The 19,747-nt window shown below is 37.7% G+C and overlaps 1 protein-coding gene across 3 annotated transcripts in view; it reads right to left on the bottom strand.

Annotated features, from left to right (window-relative positions):
* TMEM71 (transmembrane protein 71) overlaps positions 1-16,218 on the bottom strand; it is a 61,597-nt gene extending 45,379 nt beyond the window's left edge. The window contains exons 1-5 of one of the 3 annotated variants that reach the window (XR_008917496.1): positions 16,013-16,180; positions 15,707-15,830; positions 13,588-13,663; positions 8,327-8,387; positions 2,568-2,780 (exon numbers count right to left, since the gene is read on the bottom strand). Coding sequence is in view for 2 of the 3 variants with exons in the window: in XM_007488352.3 (XP_007488414.1) it covers positions 2,568-2,780; positions 8,327-8,387; positions 13,588-13,663; positions 15,707-15,772 (416 nt within the window). In the remaining variant the exon portion in view is untranslated. Of the gene's footprint in view, positions 1-2,567; positions 2,781-8,326; positions 8,388-13,587; positions 13,664-15,706; positions 15,831-16,012 lie in introns of all 3 variants that reach the window. The other 2 variants (XM_007488352.3, XM_007488353.3) reach the window with 2 other exon arrangements.
* Positions 16,219-19,747: the final 3,529 nt, after the last annotated feature.

Genomic DNA, 19,747 nt, shown 5'->3' with positions numbered 1-19,747 from the left:
CCAATGTCTGTTACTTCCAGTACCAAAGAACTTATTTAGTTGTATATGATCCAATAATATTTTACATGTATTTAGCCCAACACCTGCTACATAGGTTTATTAAATGACAGATAAATCTGAAGACATTTATTAAAGATAATTATTGTTTACTCCTACCTCTGCCCTACTTACTTTCTACCCTAATTACTTCACTCTTAAAAAAAATTCTCAACCATTAACTATCAGTTTCTTTTGAATTCTGACCCCCAAAATATCCTAGCTTCCCTAGGGAAAGCCTTGGAAGACATGGTCAAAGACATGGCTGGTGCTGACCTGGGGACCCAAATTTGTTCCCACTACCTCCATCCCTTCTAGTGAGTTCCAGTACCAACATCACCTCAGACTGGTATGTGACTCTCCTGGGGACATAACAGAATGGGGAGAACCCATCCATACACAGTCAGTGAGAAATTCTCCAAAAATCCAAGCCCTGTAGGAAGTATGGCTTCACAGTGTCATAGTCTAACAGGGACTGTCTTTTACCTTTTATCACTTCAGGGTTCTGCACAAGTCATGATGGCCTGATCCCAGGCACCTAACAGAAACCTCTGCTCTTCTGCTGGGCTGTAGGCAGCCCAAACTTAGACTTGAGTTTGGTGCATTTGTCAGCTGTCAACTGATCAACCTCATAATTCAGACAAAGACTGACTTCCTTATCATATAGATATTGTTATGTATCTTAGTTTACAGTATAATGATTCACTTTGCCACCTGCCTCTAGGTGTTCTTCTTTCTAGTTCTCTAGAAACCATATGTGAAAAGAAAAGAAAAAAAAAACACCTCCTTCTGAGTAGTTACCAGATACTTAAAAGAGAGAAAGAGCAAACATCATCTAAAGAATGGGATTCATAGGGATGTAGGAGTGTGGGTGTCAGGAAAGGCATTAATGTTCAAATCCCGAGTCTGACTATATAAAAGTGGAGACAGGGATTGAACTTGAAATTTCATTGCTATTCATAATTCTCAGGCCAGGAAACTTCTGCCAGTTTAAGGTGGCATCTTCTCTGAAACTTATGCTTTTAGAGAGTTACCCAGAGCAGTGGTTTCCAAACTTTTTCAATTCAAACTCCTATTGGTAAAAAATTTTTCAAGCATATGCCCCTCAAAAAATTTATATTTACTTATTTTAAAATTGTATGCATCTATTAAACTATGAAAAAATAGAAATTTAAAGAATAACATGGGGGGCATCTGGGTAGCTCAGTGGATTGAGAGCCAGGTCTAGAAATGGGAGGTCCTAAGTTCAAATCTGACCTCAGACACTTCTCAGCTGTGTGACCCTGAGCAAGTTACTAGCCCTTACCACTCTTCTGTCTTGAGATGGGTTTTTTTAAAGGATAAGATAAAGATGAAATCATTATTTCATCTTGGAGTCAATAGGGAGCCAATGAAGATTACTGAGCAAGTGTGACATGGTCAGACCAAAGCTTTTGGAAAATCTCTTTGGCATCAGAGTTGGGAATGTGCTGATAGGCACAGGGACACCAAGTAAAAGGTTATAGTAATAGTCCAGGGAGAGACAATGAAGGACTAACCTAGCATGGTGGAAAGGGGTTGGAGAGAAAGAACTGGATGTGAGAGATGTTGGGGAGGTTAAAAACATCAAAATTTGGCAACTGATTCGATGTGTGGGATGAGGGAAACTGAGGAGTCCTAGATCATACCAAGATTGTGAACCTGGGTGACAGGACAAATTGTAGAGTCCTCTGTAGAGAGGGGTTGGAAAGCAGAAAAGGGGAATTAATGCAGTCTCATCCCATTTTGCCTGTTCATCCTCTGCTATTGGTATTTTCCCACTGACAAGTGAAAAGTATGTTTTAGAGGCTTACTCAGCAGCCACTGCCCTAGATTTCAGAGCCCACCACTGAGTTGTGTCTGTCATAGCCATGAGATAGTGGATGAGAGGAGAGCTGGGGTCATAGGGAAATTTGCCTATGTACATACCACAAATATCTAGGTTATGGTAGGTTATAACTGTTCTAAGGAATTCACTTTATGCAGTAATGGAAGGTCAGAGGAAGGAGGGGTCAGAATGGAGGAGTATTTAAGATATTGTATAATTGTTTTGGAGATAAGCCCAGAGCTGGCTGGCATGGAAGGGGATGAAGGAAACATAGCACCCTCTCATTGGTTAATGATCAAATTAAAGATTAATTAATCTGAGAGGATCAAGTTACTTCCCTGTGAGGCCATTTCAACCCCCTCTCCCTCTTGGTAGACCCCTGGCCAGGGGCACTTGGACATCAAGCATCTTGGCTGAGCCAGTATCAGACATGAGGCATGAAGCTATATACTCCTAGCTCCAAGATCTGCTTTCTATACTTTGCTCCCCATTTCCCCTCTAGGTAGCTGTGTGATCTTGCACAATTCACTTAACTTCCCTATGACTTACCTTTTCCATGTGAAAAATGGGGTGAATAATTTTGACAGAATGTACATTGTAAATATTGAAGTCCTGAAGACACACAAGCCACAATTCTAAATAGCCTTGTCACAATGTTCTAGAAACCAGGACACCACTGACTTACCTCACCAAATTCTCTTTGTATATGACACTAGTCTGAGTGGGACTGAGAGTTATGTTGCCGTCTTCATCAGAAAGAAAGCTGTCTTCTGTCAAAATGTAATAGCCATTGGTGAGGAGTCGGGGGCTTCGGCGGCAAATGGAATGGGAACCTGTCAAAGGATTTGTGGAACAGCATTCCACTGGCGGGTCACCATCCAGAAAAGTATAAGTATATCTGGGGAGTAAGAGGAAAAGAAAGTCTTTAGAATCTCTCACCTGTCTCACCCATGATCAAAGACAGACTCCTTTTGGCATTCAAATTTGTTTATGTTCTGGCTCCTTCCTTTCTTTCCAGCAGCACCAGCCTTTAATCAGTTCCTCCACTAGGACACCCCTTTTCCAGGTTCTGTGTCTTCATGTGGAGGACTGTTCTCCAGGCCTTACTCCAACCTCTTGGTTTTTTTGACTTTTAAACTCATGGTCAAATCTTGTGTATTAGGAGGCCATTCCTGCTCTCCCCCTCTTCATGTCAATGCCTTCTCCTTTCAGATTCCCTTCCATTTGCACTACATTAGGACCTATTTTGTGCTAACTCAAACACGCAAGAATATAGATAAAAAATTGACTATAAAAAAGAAAATAAAGGCAGAAAAATATGTAAAATAAATTTTTATTATTTACTGAATCTACCCATTTCCCCAAGAAGCATACAATCTCACAACAGCTTCCCCAATCTCTCTCATTTTTGCTCTGAGAAGGGTTCCTTCTGCTGTTTTGTGTCAAGCATTAGTTCTAGCATCAGTCTTAGTTTGGAGTTCTCAGTTGTAACAGTTTTTTTTCAGAATCAGAGCAACATGTCTCTGTTTCACCAACTCTATTTACTTATTCATAATAACCCCAAAGTATAAGAGTTATGATGCTGGTAACTCTAATAAGCTTAAGAAAAGTCATGAAGTGCAGAGGTATGTTCAAATAAGAAATACTTATTAAATAATGAGATTTGCTATTTTGTGAGATTTCCAACTTACTCTTAGAATGCATTGGTTGCATAAAAGGGATTCTTACCTACTATAAATCTATCTTATACGCAAAATCTATCTTATATGCATAAAGTGTTTTCATATTGTTTTCCCATTAGAATGTGATCTCTTTGAGAGCAGGAACTATTTTTTTCCTTTTTTGTAGCCCTAGGGCTTAGCATCATGCCTGGCATGTGGGAATCATTTAATAAATGCATTATAGCACTTAACTAGACTGAAAGTTCTATAAAGACAGGACCAAAGTCTCAGATAAATTTTGTACTTCTCCCAGTATTTAATACTATACTCTGCACATTTACAGCCTCTTAATATATGTTTGTTGGGTTTAAATAAGTTGTATGGAACTTTATGATTTACAAATTTTTATACAAAATAAGTCCTCATTAATAGAGGGAAACTGAGTTGTAGAGAAACTAAATAACTTTTCCAAATGCCAAGAATAGATTATTGACAGAATTAGAAATCAAATGTGGTTCTTTTGGCTTCTAGCCAAGTCTTCTTTGTATGGTACCCAAATTCTTGTCTTATGGTTGCTGTGAAGATCAAAAGAGATAACTTATATCTAACCTCAGACACTTACTAGCTCTGTGACTTTGACCAATCCATTTAATCCTGCTTGCCTCTCTTTCCTCACCTGCAAAATGATCTGGAGAAGGAAATGGCAAACCAGGACAATATCATAAAAATTTGGATATGACTGAGAATATGTAAACAACCACAGATACCGACACAATGAAAACAACTGAACAATACTCTTTTTTACTTGTATGTGATTCTTCCTTTCTTCTCATGCCATATCCTTTTCTTACTGAAAGCCAGAAATAAATTCATCTGCTTTGCCATTTTGACACTGACCCTAGCTGGCTCAAGTTTCAGTTCCCAGCAGTTCTCTCTTTCAGTCTGGTCATGACCTCTCTTTACCTGTTTCTGCAATGGTTTCTATCCAATTTAACATTTTTCCTTCACACTTTCCTCTGGTGAGGCACCCTCCATCTGGAGACTTCTATAATTCCAAAGCATCTTCCTAATAAATTGATCCATCAAGCATAACTAACCTCCACTAATATAATTTAGCCAGTCTAAGTTAGAGTCTTCAAGAGTTACCTGGAGGTACTGACAGGTTGAGTGATTTGTCCTCATATTAATAAGAATGTATGCCAGGAGCAGAAATTGAATGAAGGGTCTTCCTGACATCAGGCACTCCATTCCACAGTACTCCACTATTCCCATTTTACAGAGGAAGGAACTGAGGTTCAGAGAGGCTAAAGGACTTACCAGTGATTACATGACTAATCAATGCCCAAAGCATTACGTGAACCCAAACTTTTTAATTTCCAGGTCCCAGAATTCTATCCACTATGAAAACTGCTTCTTATAATGATAAAAGCTTGAGCTACTCTTCTGTTTAACTATTCTAAAACATTTTTCATGTGATTTATATGAGATGATATTTATACGATCCTTATAACTATGTAGTTATAATGTTTTACATTCTAATTAAGTTCTTAAAGTCTTGATATAGGGGGAGTAGACCCAAAAATACTACCAGATTGGGAGTAAGGAAGCCTGGCTTCAAATCTAGACACTGGTACTAACTTAAAGCAGGGATAATAATACTTGCACTAAATTTTTGTACTAAACATTTTGCAAACTGTAAGCTTCATGCAGGGTATTCCTAAAGTCTTTGTGGAGTTTTAAGTTTGTTGTTGTTCAGACAATTCTAACTCTTCATGACCCATTCAGGATTTTCTTGGCAAAGGTTTAGAATTATGTTGTGTTTTTTATTTCAAGTCCCTGTTCTCTCCCATGTCATCCACAATAGGGTGCTGAAAACAGTAAATACTTCAATAGTTGTTGTTGCTCAGTCATTTCAGTTATACCCGTCTCTTAGTGACCCCATCTGGGGTTTTCTTGGCAAAGATACTGGAGTGGCTTGCCATTTCCTTCTCCAGCTCATTTTACAGGCAAGGAAACTGAGGCTAGCAGGATTAAATTATTTGTCCAGGGTCCCACAGCTAGAAAGTCTGATATCTGATTAGTTTTGTCATTAAAGTTTATTATGCTTTAAATTTTGCTTAATATATTTTATCTTATTCAAGACCCACTATTGTCCTGTACAAAATAGGAGATACAAGATTTTTTTTTAATCTTCATTTTACAGTTGAGGAAAATGAGACTCCAAGGGATGAATTAACTTGTCCACACAGATAGGAACCATTAAAGCCTGGATTCAGCCTAGGTCTCCTTGACACCCATCACTCTTAACAACTTCCTGTGTCCTCACAATACAAACAGGTATTCCATTTCCAGGTGCAATGTCTTACAAGATTTCAAGGTCAGCGTCACCCCAGTGTCTTTTCTCATTATGGTTTTTAGAATTATCTTTCCCTTTTTTGACTCTAAGCCCTTCCAGTTCCTAAATCACAATAATGTCATTTGGTTGGGTGGGGTTTAAGCTAATTCCCTAAAAGTTAAAACAATTCATGTGGACACTATCCCCAAGAGACACAGTTATCTCCAGCTTCCATATCTGTTGGCTCCAACCTTGAATAAATTGTAACCATTGAAGGAATTTTTAGCTTATATCTTTCAGCAGATTCCTTCCAGGAGCTTACAAAGACATCAATCACCCCATCCCAAATTTCTTCAATTTGAACACTCTCCTCCATGTGTGTTTCTTGTTGCTGTGAGACTGGCCACTTGATGGGAACTTCAGCTCTTCCCATCTCCCCCTCCCACCAGAAACGCAAGAGAACTGGGTCAGGGAAGCAGAAGGCTCTGAGTCCAAGTTAGATAGTAAATTCCCTGAGGATAACTTAGGGAGCTGTCTTTTGCCTCTTTTCATATCCTCAATGCTTAGCACATTGTTGTTATTCACTCATTTCAGTCATGTCTGGCTTTTTATTTGTGGAGTTTTCTTGGAAAACTCCTGGAATGGTTAGCTCAGTGGCATAGTGGCCTAGAGAAAGGAGGTATTGGGTTCAAATTTGAACTCAGATACTTCCTAGATGGGTGACACTTTACCTCCATTATTCTGGCTCTTATTGCTCTTCTGCCAAGGAAACAATACAAAGAATAATGATTCTAAGACAGAAAGTAAAGGTTTTTTAAAAAAGATACTGGAGTGCTTTGTCATTTCCTTCTCCAGATCATTTTACAGATGAGGAAACTGAGGCAAATATGACTAAGTGATTTGCCCAGAGTCACACAGCTAGTAAATGTCTGAGATGAAATTTGAACTCACCAAGAAGAATCTTCCTGACTCTAGGCTCAGTTCAGTATAGTAGATACTTATTAAGTGTTAATTGAGGGATCAAGGGAGGGAGGCACTGTTCCTTACTAGCTCTAACTTTAAATAATACATCACTTAACTTTTCTGAGGTTCTGTGTCTGAGAGAGCTTCCCGAAAGAACATTTTCACTACCTGCCTCATAGGATTGTTCTAAACAAGTGCTGTTTAGACCATTAGAATGTTCTAGGAATGTGTGCTACTTTTTAAATTTGGGATAACAAATTTAATTTTGAAATAACCTCCCAGGATCGTTTGGAGGACGTTTCAACATTTAAACAGCATTTCATTTGAATGTGAGTTCTTATGGTGATTATTATCCCAGTTGCTACTAAGTTATCACAGTAGAGGGACTCAAAGGATATCTGAAGTTGATAAACATTTAGTAAGCACCTACTAAGTATGGGGTACTGTGCTAGGTGCTGGGAATACATAGACAAAATAAAATATACTCTACCCTCAAGGAGTTTACAGAGCCCAAAGGAGTATGAAATGTTAGAATCTGGGTGATAGAAGGCAATTCAGAGGTCAATAAGTAGCTCCCATTTCTACAGTGATTTAAAATTTACAAAATGATTACTGGAATAAAATAAACTTAAAAACAATAATATTAAAATATATGCTTTCATCGTGACAACCTGATGAAATATGTTGTACAACTATCCCCATTTTATAAATGAGCAAACTGAGGCTTATCCAAAATAAGCATTTAGATCCCCAAGTCCAGGGCATGAATCTATCATAAAATGTGTTGGTTTATAAGTCACCTGACCTTCATTGGAATACTATAAATAATAATAATAATTTTATACCATTTTCTATATGCCAGGCACTTCAGGCTAAGTACTTTATAATTATTATCTCATTTGATCTTCTCAACAACCCTGGGAGGAAATAATAACAATAACATTTATTTAGTGTTTAATGTGTGCCAAGCACTGTCCTAGGACTTTTATAATTGTTATTTCATTTCATCCTAACAACAACCCTAGAAGGTAGATTCTATTATTATCATCTCCATTTTGAAGATGAAGAAACTGAGGCAAACAGAAGTTAAGTGACTTGTCCAGGGTGACAAAGTAATTATGTATCTGAGGCTAGATTTGAACTCAGGTCCTCCTGATTACAGGTCTCACACTCTATTTCCATTGAAATACCTAGCTGGCCCAAACACCTCCAGGAAAAAGGAGTTCACTGCCTCCAAGTTAAATAATAAACTAAGTCAAAAAGCTTCTACCACCATTCAGCATGGATCCAAAGTCAGACTTGGGGCCACTAAAGAAAGAATGGCCCCAAACCCCCCAAAAAACAGACACCCTCCTAAAACACAGCTTAATCATTAGAAAGAACTTTTCTTTAGAATGATTACCAAGCAATAAATGAACCAGGCCCACCAGTTAGAATTTGCATTGCCTTTTCTATAGAAAAATGACATCCTGCTGGAATGAATACCTTGGAAAAATGCATCTGTGTGAAAAAGTTCCACTTGATTCTCTTTCCAGACCAGGAGAACCTAGACAAACCAGCAAGAGAGAAAAAAAGGAAATGGGAAAACAAAAACAAAAAAAAAAACACAGCAGGTCTGATGAAACAGGAAAACACATTAACAGTAAAAGCTATATTTTGGGTGAAAATCCAGTGCCTGATGTCCCACCCACAGCTCCAAATTTAAGTCAGAAAAGGTTTAAAAATTAATCTCTAAAAGCAGTTTTGTCCCTGGCGTCTGGAAACGAGTAGCCAGCAACAAATTATGTCCTCGGGTGTTTTGTCTGTCTCTTAGAGCTTATTGCTCTACAGTCTCTGAGTACAGCTTTCCTTGAGAGAGAAATTCATGAGGGCCAGAGGGGGCATGAATAAATCATTACCCCCCAACAGAGATCCGTGAAATAGAGAAGTATCACATTTTGTGAGAAGAAGAGGAAACCCTAAATTCATCATAACAAGCATGGTTAATTTATTTATTTGCCTTGTGTATTTGGCCTGCTGGGCAATTTGCAAAATTAAATTGTCTATCAAAGCCCTCCCTCATTAGAGCAAATTGAAGATATTTTGGTATTAAAAAATAATGAAGGTTAGAAAAGTAGGTTCTTATTTTCATAAGTGACTTATGATTGTAGAATTAATAGAGTATGACATGGTGAGAAAAAGGGATGAACTGGTTGTAGCAGAAGGTCAGGGTTGGAGCCCTTTTCACGATTCACAGTAATTATTTTCTTCTAGACCCCCTAATAGTAATAGCTGACATTTAAACAAACTGCTTTGCATGCACTGACTGGTCTGGTGTTCCTGATAACTCTGTGAGGCAAGAACTACAAATATTATAATCATTTCAGTTTTATAGATGAAGAAACTGAGCCCCAGAGACAAATGAAGTGACTTGTTCCTAGCCACGGCACCAATTGCTACAAAAGGCAGCATTCAAAACTCAGATTCTTCCTGATTTCAAGTCAGGAACTCTTTCCTCTATAATACCATGCTACATCTCAAACTAAGCCAATTCCTATCTCAGATGGAAGCTGAGTTTCCTCATCTGTAAAATGACTATAGTAATAGTTTTACAACCTTCCTTCCAAGGTGGATATTTGGAAAGCACTATATAAGGCATGGCATGAACAGGAGCAATTATAGTTAAGAATACAAAAATAAGAAGTAACTTTTGTGGGCATAGAGATATCTGGACCTGCCTTTTTGTCAGGGTTGGGGATTCCCAAGATGCTGGCACACAATTATAAGTATATTTATGGCCTTCCCCAATGGAATGGAAGTTTTTTGAAGACTGGGATTTTTTCCCTTTTATCTTTAGAACCCCAGCATCTAACCTAAAATAATGCCTAGAATTTAAAAAAAAACATGTTTGTTTATTGATCGTTAATTAATTGAACACCTATGCAGACTAGAAGTCCTACCCAGGTAACATGTAGTTTTAGGAAATAGTATTGGGTACTGACAATTTGAGAGATTTTTAAACCCTCACCTTGTCTCATCTTCCATCTTAGAATCAATACTATGTATTAGTTACAAAAAAAGAAGAGTGGTAAGGGCTGGGAAATGGGGGTTAAGTGACTTTCCCAGGGTCACACAGCTAAGAAGTGTCTGAGGCCAGATTTGAACTCAGGATGTCCTCTCTCTAGATCTGGCTTTCAATCCACTGAGCCACCTGGCTGGCCCCTGGATACTGACAAATTAAATAACCTTGGTGGCATAACTGGAATATATCAGAGGACATGAATCTGGCTCTATCTTCCTGGATGAATGTGTGTATGTATATATACATCACACAAATTCTACATATATGCATGTGCATGTATTGCAAATATATATGTATAGCACATACACTCATATGCATATATATATACATATATATATATATATATCAGTCAATCACTCACTCAATTAGAGCCAGCTATATGCCAGGCATCAGGGATCCAAAAAAAAAAAGGCGAAAAGTCTGTCCCTGATCTGAAGGAAAGACAACAAACATATAAGACAAATAGGAAATAATCAACAAAAGGAAGGCACTAGAATTAAGGAGGATTTAGAAAGGCTTCTTGGAGAAGGAAGAGAGTATGGAAGAGAGAATTCTAAGAATGGAAGACAGGCATGGAAAATGCCAAGCAGGTGGAATGTCTTGTTTAAAGGAATAGCAAGGATCCCTGTGTCACTGGATTGGCAGGTACATTACAGAGGAGCAAGGTGTAAGAGGACTGGAAAAGTCAGAGGAGAAGGTCCAGGTCCTGAAGGACTTGGAAAGCAAAATAAAGGGCTTTCTATATGATCTTAGAGGCAATAGAGAAGTATTGGCATTTTTTGAATAGAGAGTTAACATCGTCAGCCTTCCACTTAAGGAAAATCAATTTGTCAGCTGAGTGTAGGATGAACTGTAGTAAGGAGAAACATGAGACAGGGAGACCAACCAGGAAGCTATTGGAATAGTTCAGTTTTGAGGTGATAAGGGCTTGCACCAGGCTGGTGGCAGGGTCAGAGGAGAGAAGGGGGAGCCTATAGGAGGTCTGTTGCTAGTGAAAAACCAACAGGACTTGGCAACAGATTGGATATGGAGGGTGGGGAAGGTGAGGTTCAGAATGTGAGGAGTCAAAGGGGACCCCTAGTTTGCAAGTCTTTGTAGCTGGGAAGACTGTGGCATCTTCAGAAATAACAGGAAAGTCAGAAAAGGGGAGTGCTTGGGAGAAAAGATCAGTTTTGGGTTTGGGATTTGTTGAGTTTAAGAAAAATACACTTTGAAATATCTAAATAGGCAGTTGAGGACTTGAAACTGGAGTTGAGCAGAGGTTAGGGCTGGATGAGTATATTTGAGATACATAATGATGCATAATGATTATTGGATTCACAGGGGCTAATGAGATCACCAAGTAAGGTAGTATAGATGGAAAAGACAAGAAGATGCAGGGTCATACCTTATAAGGCAAGTGTGGCCTTAAGTGTGTGTGAAGATCTGAAAAAAGAGACCAAAGAATGGTCAATTAGCTAGGAGGATAACCAGGATCAAAGAGTGTCATTTAAAGCTAGAGAGAGGATAAAATCAAGAAGACAGTGACCAATAGTGTCAAAGACTGAAGAGATATCAAGAAGAATAAGGAAAAGATCTGAGAAGAGATTGACAATCAAAAGGTCATTGATAACTTTGGAGAGAGTGCTTTCAGTTGGCTAATGAGATTGGAAGCCAGACAACAGAAAATTAAGAAAACAGTGAGAGGAAAAATTTAGCCACAAAAAAGAGTGACATAGGATGATAATAAGATAGTAATATATCATTACTACCTACTATGTCAAGGAACTTTACAAACATTTTCTCATTTGATCCTCACAACAACCCTGGAAAATAGGTGCTGTGATTGTTCCCATTTTATAGTTCAGGAAACTGAAGCAAACAGAAGTAACTTCCTCAGGGGTTAGTGTCTGAATCTAAATTTGAACTCAAGTCTTTCTGACTCAAGATCCAGAAGTCTATGCACTGTACCACCTCGATGCAACTAAAAGCTAGGGAGATAGATAAATTAAGTGAAGGATTTGTTGTTTTGTCTTTTTTTGAGGATGGAAAAACCCAGACATATTTGTAGGCAATAGGGAAGCAGCCAGTAGACAGGGAGAGATTACAGATAAGTGAGATACTGGCCATGATTGAAGGGGCATTCTTTGAGGCAGAATAAAATGGGATTACTTGTGCAAAGTGCAGGGTTTGTCTTGGCAAAAAGGGCTATCTCATTGTGTGAGACAGTAGTAAATCAGGCACCCATGTAATGGGAGATGAGAAAGATGGGAGAAGAGGGAGCTCTCAGCAGATGATTCCTTATTTATTAGTAAAATATGAAAGATTCTCAGCTGAGAGGCAGGGGGCAGAGAGAGCTAAAGAAGATCTGAAAAGAAATGGAAAGTTTGGAAAAGCCACTTGAAATACTAAGTCATTTAAGGGAAGTGTAAAAAATATTGTCTTGGGACTCAGTTGAAATGATGTATCCTACATTTGTTGTGAATCATGTCTGCATAGTTACACGATTTTCTCCAATACCATTCAGCAGCATGTGAGAAAGAATGAAGGAGGTAGAAGGGAGAGGTTGGTAGAGCAAGTTTAGTGATAGAATAAGGGATCTGAAGACTCAAGAGAAATGGTCTATGTATGTTAAACTGATTCACCAAAGGATCAAGATGGCAACTGTAGGATCTAGTGACCATCTGTAAGGGATGTCCTGGGGAGTACCTGAGGAGCTGAAGGACCCAGACGGGACATTGAGGATGAAAAACAAAGTTGGGGTTGTAAAGCAGAGGGAAAGGTGGACTGACAGCAAATTGTGATTAGATAAGAGGTTTTTGGAGTTCATGAACCTGAAAGTGGTGCTTTTGTGGATGATGGCAAGACAAGCTTCACAGACTGTCTATATGAGATGTTTTTAAACAGATAGATTTATATTCAAAAGAGGAAAAACACACCAAAGCAGATGGTATTTACTAATTGCAGCTTCGGCAACTTGGACATCAACTGGCTTCAATCTATAAGATTCAAGACAGAAGACTGGATCGGAGGAGCTCTGGGATCCTTGCCAGTTTTGTGATTATGCAAAAGATGTTCATTCCACTATAACTGCAGATAGAGATTGTTTATAGGTATAAAGTGATTTGTAAAGTAGCAATGAGGAAAAAAAAGAGAGAGTGAGGTACATTTTAGGTGGAGTCAGAGTAAATTTCTTAACTTACTTTCAAGGTTTAACCTGCCAAAGAAGAGAATCTGAAGACTCAAATAAGGCTGGTTAAGTTGGAAGGAACAAAATTGGGGGTGGTTTAAGGGAAAAAAAATAAGAGGAAGGAAGAGAGAAACTTGAAACAGCCACCATGTGAACAACGCCCTTGTTTTTGCAAGTAGCTATCAAAATCATTCATCATTTTCCCCATACTTAGAGTTTTGCATCTTAATTGTTGCTGATAAACAATCTCCTTTCTCATTTTTATGCACAGACATGTAAAAAATAATGATTTTTTCATTGAAAGCAAAAAAAAAAAGAAGCACACCCCATAACAACAACCAACCAACTTGCATTTCTTTCAAAGAAAGAAATGAAGTCAGATTCATTGCCAAAGCATACCCAGGCATTTAAGAAATGCAAACCACTGACAGATGGTTAATGGCACAAGTATCAGCAAAATCAAAGCAAGGAATCTTTCAAGAGGTAATTGTGCTGAACAGAACTAAAGACGTTTACTTGCTACTGGTGTGGATGTGAGTTGAGAGATTCGGTACATGCTGGGAAGGCCACTTGTACAAACTTCGCAGATTGTCTGCAAAAGAGGTTAAGAAAAGGTAGATCTACATTAAAAATAGAACAATCCTTAGAAAAACAGATGGCCTTTGCTAATTGCTTTAGAGTAGATTTGGACATACAGTAATAAATATATGACTGGCAGCTAGGAATGGACCTGGAGGATGTCTGTTGCAAACTTTGCAATTCTATAATAAATTTCCTATGGCTTTGCCCAATTCATGAAAATGTTGCAGATTTTTTTCTTTAAGCGATAGGCTGATTCAAATTGTGACAGCTTCTCTAAATGTATTCACTAAAATGACTCCATGCAAGCCCATATGATATGATGGACAAATATTGAAGATGGTAAACAATACCTGAAAAATATTATTTTTTTCAGTACATCCTCGCTATAAACTGTCAAACTGTATTTGGATATGGGCCTGTGTTGTTTGTACAGCAACCCAGATCATGCATACTTCTATATCAGAAGATGCCAGGGCCATCATGTATTTTGTGTCAACACAAACATTCATAAGAGGCCTGAGCAATGCTGTCCTCCTAAGAATAAGGATGGACTTGATACATGTTCCAGGATGTATTTATAAATCTGGTTCCTACAGGCTTATATTTTATTTTTTCAATCATTTCAACCACTACTAAAATATCAGTAAAAGGATATAGATGATAGGAATTTGCAGTGATATTCATATGGCAAACATTTCTACATGCTGTTGGCTGTTAAATGTAGTATACTTTTACTGTCAAAAAAAAAAGGCTGAGAAATAGAAGGGGCTTTAGGGATTAATTAGTCCAAGCCCCTAATTTTATAGATGAAGAAAGTGAACTTCAGAGGGATGGTATAATAATAAGGAGGAAGGAGAAGAGGAAAAAGACAAAAAGGAGAAAAGTTATAGGTTTCAAGTGGAATGAAGCCTTGAATGTCATCTAGTCTAATTCCCCCATTTTAACAAGGAAGAATTGAGGCTTTGGTGAATATTCTATTCAGTACAAAGATAATAAGCAAGATACGACCCCAGGTCCTTTCCATAGGGCCATATTAGTTCTGGGGAAACATCTGTGTCATCTCTTTGTGACCCCATTTGTGTTTTTCTTGGCAGAGATACTAGAGAGGTTTTGCCATTTCTTTCTCCAGCTCATTTTATAGATGAAGAAACTGAGGCAGAGTATTAAGTGACTTGCCCAGGATGACACAAGTAATATTAAATACCAGAGCTGAAATTTGAACCTAAATTTTTTAGTATTTGTGATTTCAAGTATATGAAGTTTCTCAGTAACAAACTTCATCCTGCAATGAAATTTAGCAACTTAGCTGTCCCTTATCATTTTTGAGAATTGCCTACTATACTCAGAGGTTATGTGACTTGCATCAGGGACAGAATTTGAATCCAGAATTTCTTCACTCTCTATTCACTTTGCTACCTTGGCTTTCAGTGTAACATTGTAATAGTATCAATAGTTTATTTTTGTTTGTGTGACTGCAATGTATGAAAACAAGCAAAGCCCAACAGTACCAGAAATAATGTTTTGAAAACAACAATAATAGAACTAACATTTATATGTCTTCATATTTTTTATCTTTAAAGTTTTCTCCTTTGAGCAAAGCAAGTCAAGCAATGTAAATGCAAACTTCTAATTAATTCCAACAGTAACTGAACCCCCTGAAATTCCTTTAACATATTTTCAATTAAAATCAGACATTAATGAGTTTTTTAAAATGCTGAATATAAAAATAAAGCTATCATCTTGGTTTTGGAGCAGCATAGTTCTAAGCATGCACTTTTCAAACTGTAGCGGCTCTTCCTCATTAATAACTCATTTGAATTTTAAGGTAACAACTCAGCAAGTAGCTAGCAAGCAAGCTGCTCCAAACACTCCATTCTGTAGTCATGAAGTTACACTGACATACGTTTGATCTAGAATTGGTAACCATTAAGTCTTCATTTCTAAATTCATTCAAGTCAAAAAAAAAAGAAAGAAAAAAAAACACCCAGCAACCTAACATCTAACGGGCTCATCAAACAATTAAGCCTGCCTCTAAGAAAGAATTGTGTCATACGTTGTAAGGCTGAAGGGGATCCCGAAGGTCTTCTTTCCACTGAGAGTGACAAGAGATTGACTGCATTCAAAACTTTCCAGATCTGACTGTCAGGGAAGAAATCCTAGAACTGGCTGTTTCTCTGCTGAAAAAAGCATCAGAATGTCAACAGGTGCCGACATTTTGCAAGCAAGATAAATGCACTCTTCTCTGCTATTAAAAGAAACACACACACACACACACACACACACACACACACACACACACACACACATTTCGAGGCACTAGTGCATGCCCACTTGCACACACACGTACACGCACACGTACACTAGAGCTTTCCTTTCCCCAAAAGCTTCTCTTGGGTCTGTAACATTGTTCCCTCAGTCGCTTCCTCGGACAGAACAGCTTGAAGGTCTTGGGAAAGGAAAGAGAGTTCTCTGACCCCGCTTGTTTTCTTTCAAAAACTACGCAATCACAAGGCAGAGAGACAGAATGAGGTCACATTTCCTGTCAGGGCTCACATCACAAGCATTGGCTTTGAAGAGCACACTCAAGTTCATTATTACGTTCCTGAACAACCCAGAAAGAGGATGGAGTGGGGGATGGGGAGGGATACTGCCCAGGGACTGGGAGGGGGTGGGGTGGTGCTGTCCAAAGGCTAGGCTAGCTAGAAATAGATAGAACTAGAATTCTCTCTAGCGTATAGAACTAGAAATACAATCCTTCTAATTAGTGGTTTGGGAACGAATTCATCATCCCTTCCACTTAGGATGCAATAAAACGGACATCTCATATTTCTGATCCTCTCTACTTACTCTGATTGTTACTAGCCTTCAGATAATTTCACAGGTTTTTGTTTTTGTTTTCATTTTGGAAAATACTGAATGAGGCGGGCTGGAGCCTCACTAGCTTGGTCTTTTGAAAATCCTGATGACCATTGACAGGATTGAGCCACACAGCCCTGAGCTTTACAAAGAAAACCAGATGCTCATGTTTTTATATTTCCATAGTAATTCCAATTAACACCTCGATGTATGTCAAATAATTAGGCAATCTCATTTTTGTGAACAAAAAAAAAATAAAACCTTCATTTAAGATTTCTAGAATAAAATACTGAGGTAGTTGCTAATTAATGAAACATACAGAATAGTAAACATTTGGGGTGGAGGCGAGTGATGATATAGATGTGTGATTTTTGTCAGTTTGGGGGATTCTGTGTAGAAATGTCCTCTACTAATCCAGATTGTCAACTTTTTAACCAATTATTCAATAAGCATTTAATAAGTGCCCAATATATGTCAGTCTCTTCCCTGGAACTTACATCCCATTGAGAGATCACATGTACACATTTAAGTATAAACAACATTAATTACAAGGCAAATTTTGGGGCAGGGGCAATTGAGTAGTGAGTGGTATAGAGAAAATTCTCCTATAGTAGGCAATGTATGAGTTAGATTTAGAAAGTAAATAGGGATTCTAGGAGACAAGAAGATGGAATGAATTATTGGCACAGGGAAATAGTCTCTTCTGTGATTTATACTCTTAGAAAGTTTCCAGGGACGACTAAGATGATATGTCACTTGTTGATGGTCACGTATGTGGTTTATGTCAAAGTCAGAACTTGAATTCATGTCTTCCTAACTCCATGGCTACGTTGCTTTACACTGGACTAAGCTACCTTTCATGTATATTAAAACTGGCAAATATTGATTTAATAATACCTACCCTGTACAAAGTCCTATTCTCATTATTTTGAGGTATACAAAGATAACAAATATTAAATGCCATTTGAACATAAACCACTATGCTAAGGCACTGAGGAAGTTATAAAACTGAAATTAGATGTGATCCCTGCCATTGAGGACTTGATAATAGAGTAAAGTGATTAGAGGGCAAGATGGATAGTTCTTATACAAGTGTATAAGTAAATTACAGTATTATAGTACAAGTATAAGTATATTACAGTAGGACTTTGTTTTACATGACCAATACATTTTGAGACCCTTCACATAAGTCGAACATTCATGCATAATAGCATGCTCCATAATTCAAATAAATTGGAGCATATGGTTGTGATGGAATATTACTGCACTGGAAGAAATGATGAGCAGTTTGCTTTTGGAAGAATGTGGAAATATCTACATGAAGTGGCAAAGAGTAAAACCAGCAGAACCCAGAGAACAGAATATACAGCAACAGAAATATTGTTTGAAGAATGACTTTCATATGTCTACTTCCAGAGGAAGAAATAATAAATAGAAATAAGAAATAGTTATATATATATATATATCTTTTGTAAAATTGTGCCTTATCTAATGGGGGAAGATCGGGAGGGACTTAACTGAGTATTTTAAAGTAATGAATAAAACTTAAAAAATAAGTATCTCTTATATGAACATATCTTCATACTTTTAAAATAAAATAAATGCAGTAGTGTTAATGAAACAAAAAGAAGCACCACTCTGACTCTGAAACAAACTATTTATAAGTGAGAACTCCAAAGACTGATGTAGTAGGGGCTAATGTTTTGGAGCAAAACAGTGTAATGACTCACACTAATGCTTCTTAGAGTGAGAATGAGAGTGACTGGATGAGATACTGTGAGACTTTCAGATTTAGTGCATAATTAGACTTTTAATCTTACTTATGTTTTGTTACTAATGATGTATACTTGAATTCTCGTGTGTTGAATTAGTGTAAAATGAGGTCCTCCTGTATATAAGTATGAGAAATAGTTCCGAAGTGTTGTGTGGGATGCTAGGGGAATCTGGAAAAACTTTCTGATGGCCATAGCTTTTGAATTGGATTTAAAAGGAAGGGTGAGTTTTCAACAAGTGAAATGAGGAAGAAAGGACACTCCAAGCAGAGTGAAATAGTTGGGGAAAAAAGCATAATGGAAAAAAAATTGGTGCATGTTGGGAGAAGAGGGAAAGAGGCAGAAAGTTATCCTGTCTGGCTAGAGCATAGAGTGCATGGGAGGAGGGGAGGCAGATATAGTGGGTATCACATAAAATAAATCTGTAAATGTGGGGTGGCAAGATAGATGGCAAGTTAGTTGGGGAGGGCCTTGAATGCCAGACTGGAGAGCTTGAATTTTATTTGGTAGGTGATAAGGAGCCATTGATATTTTTAAGCCAAAGGTTGAAAAGTAAATTAATCAAGGAATGTTTATTAAGCATTTACTAAGTGCCAGATGTCATATAAGGGATAATATCTTTTCTTGAGAAGCATTAGACCAGCTGGGAATGCAGAAAGTACACACACAGAAAGATATCTAACATTATATGGCTATATAAAGCTAAGTCCCAAATCAATGATACAGAGCACTTTAGGAGTTTAGAGAAGGGAGATACTGCTCTGAGCTAAGGTGGTTGGGGAAGAATTAACAGAAGAGGAAGTAAGTGACCCAGTTCCTGAATGCAGTAAAGCATTCAGATGGGAAGGGATGGGGGTGTTACAGATTTCAGGTAAGAAGAAAAGAATATGCGAAAATAGGAAAATAAGAGCATTAGGTACATGGAGGGAACGAATGATACATAAGTACAATAGTATGACTGGAACAGAAGATTCATATGGGACAGAAATTTTGGAGGAGGTTAGAAATATAGGTTCGAGACAGATTTTGGAAGAACTTGTATTCCAGGCTAAATAATTCAGACTTTATCTTATAGTCAATAGAGAGCCATTGAAGCTTTGGGGAGTGATAGAGCATTATAGCATTATAATCATTAATACCAATAGCATTTAAAAGGTTCAACTTTCTGCATTACTAAAGTAGAGTAAATGCTAAACATGTGGAAGAAATTGCAAGCTATAAATGGACTTGCAATTGTTTTAACTGGCAAACTATTCTCTTTTATTGGAGATTGCTTAATCCTAGTTGGGTATAATCATCCCTATGCTTTTAATGGGAAAGACTGACTCTAAAATTCCATGATGTCAGATTGGCTCTTAGAAATTATCCAGCCCAAATTCCCATCATAGGGTTAACTCATCCTCATCATAGTGATCTAGAATTTCAATTTGTAGTTTCTACAATTGATTCCATAAGTTTACTCCCTA

This window comes from Monodelphis domestica, chromosome 3 (genome assembly GCF_027887165.1).
Source record: "Monodelphis domestica isolate mMonDom1 chromosome 3, mMonDom1.pri, whole genome shotgun sequence".
NCBI lineage: Eukaryota > Metazoa > Chordata > Mammalia > Didelphimorphia > Didelphidae > Monodelphis > Monodelphis domestica.
This window is presented reverse-complemented; position numbering and strand designations above follow the sequence as displayed.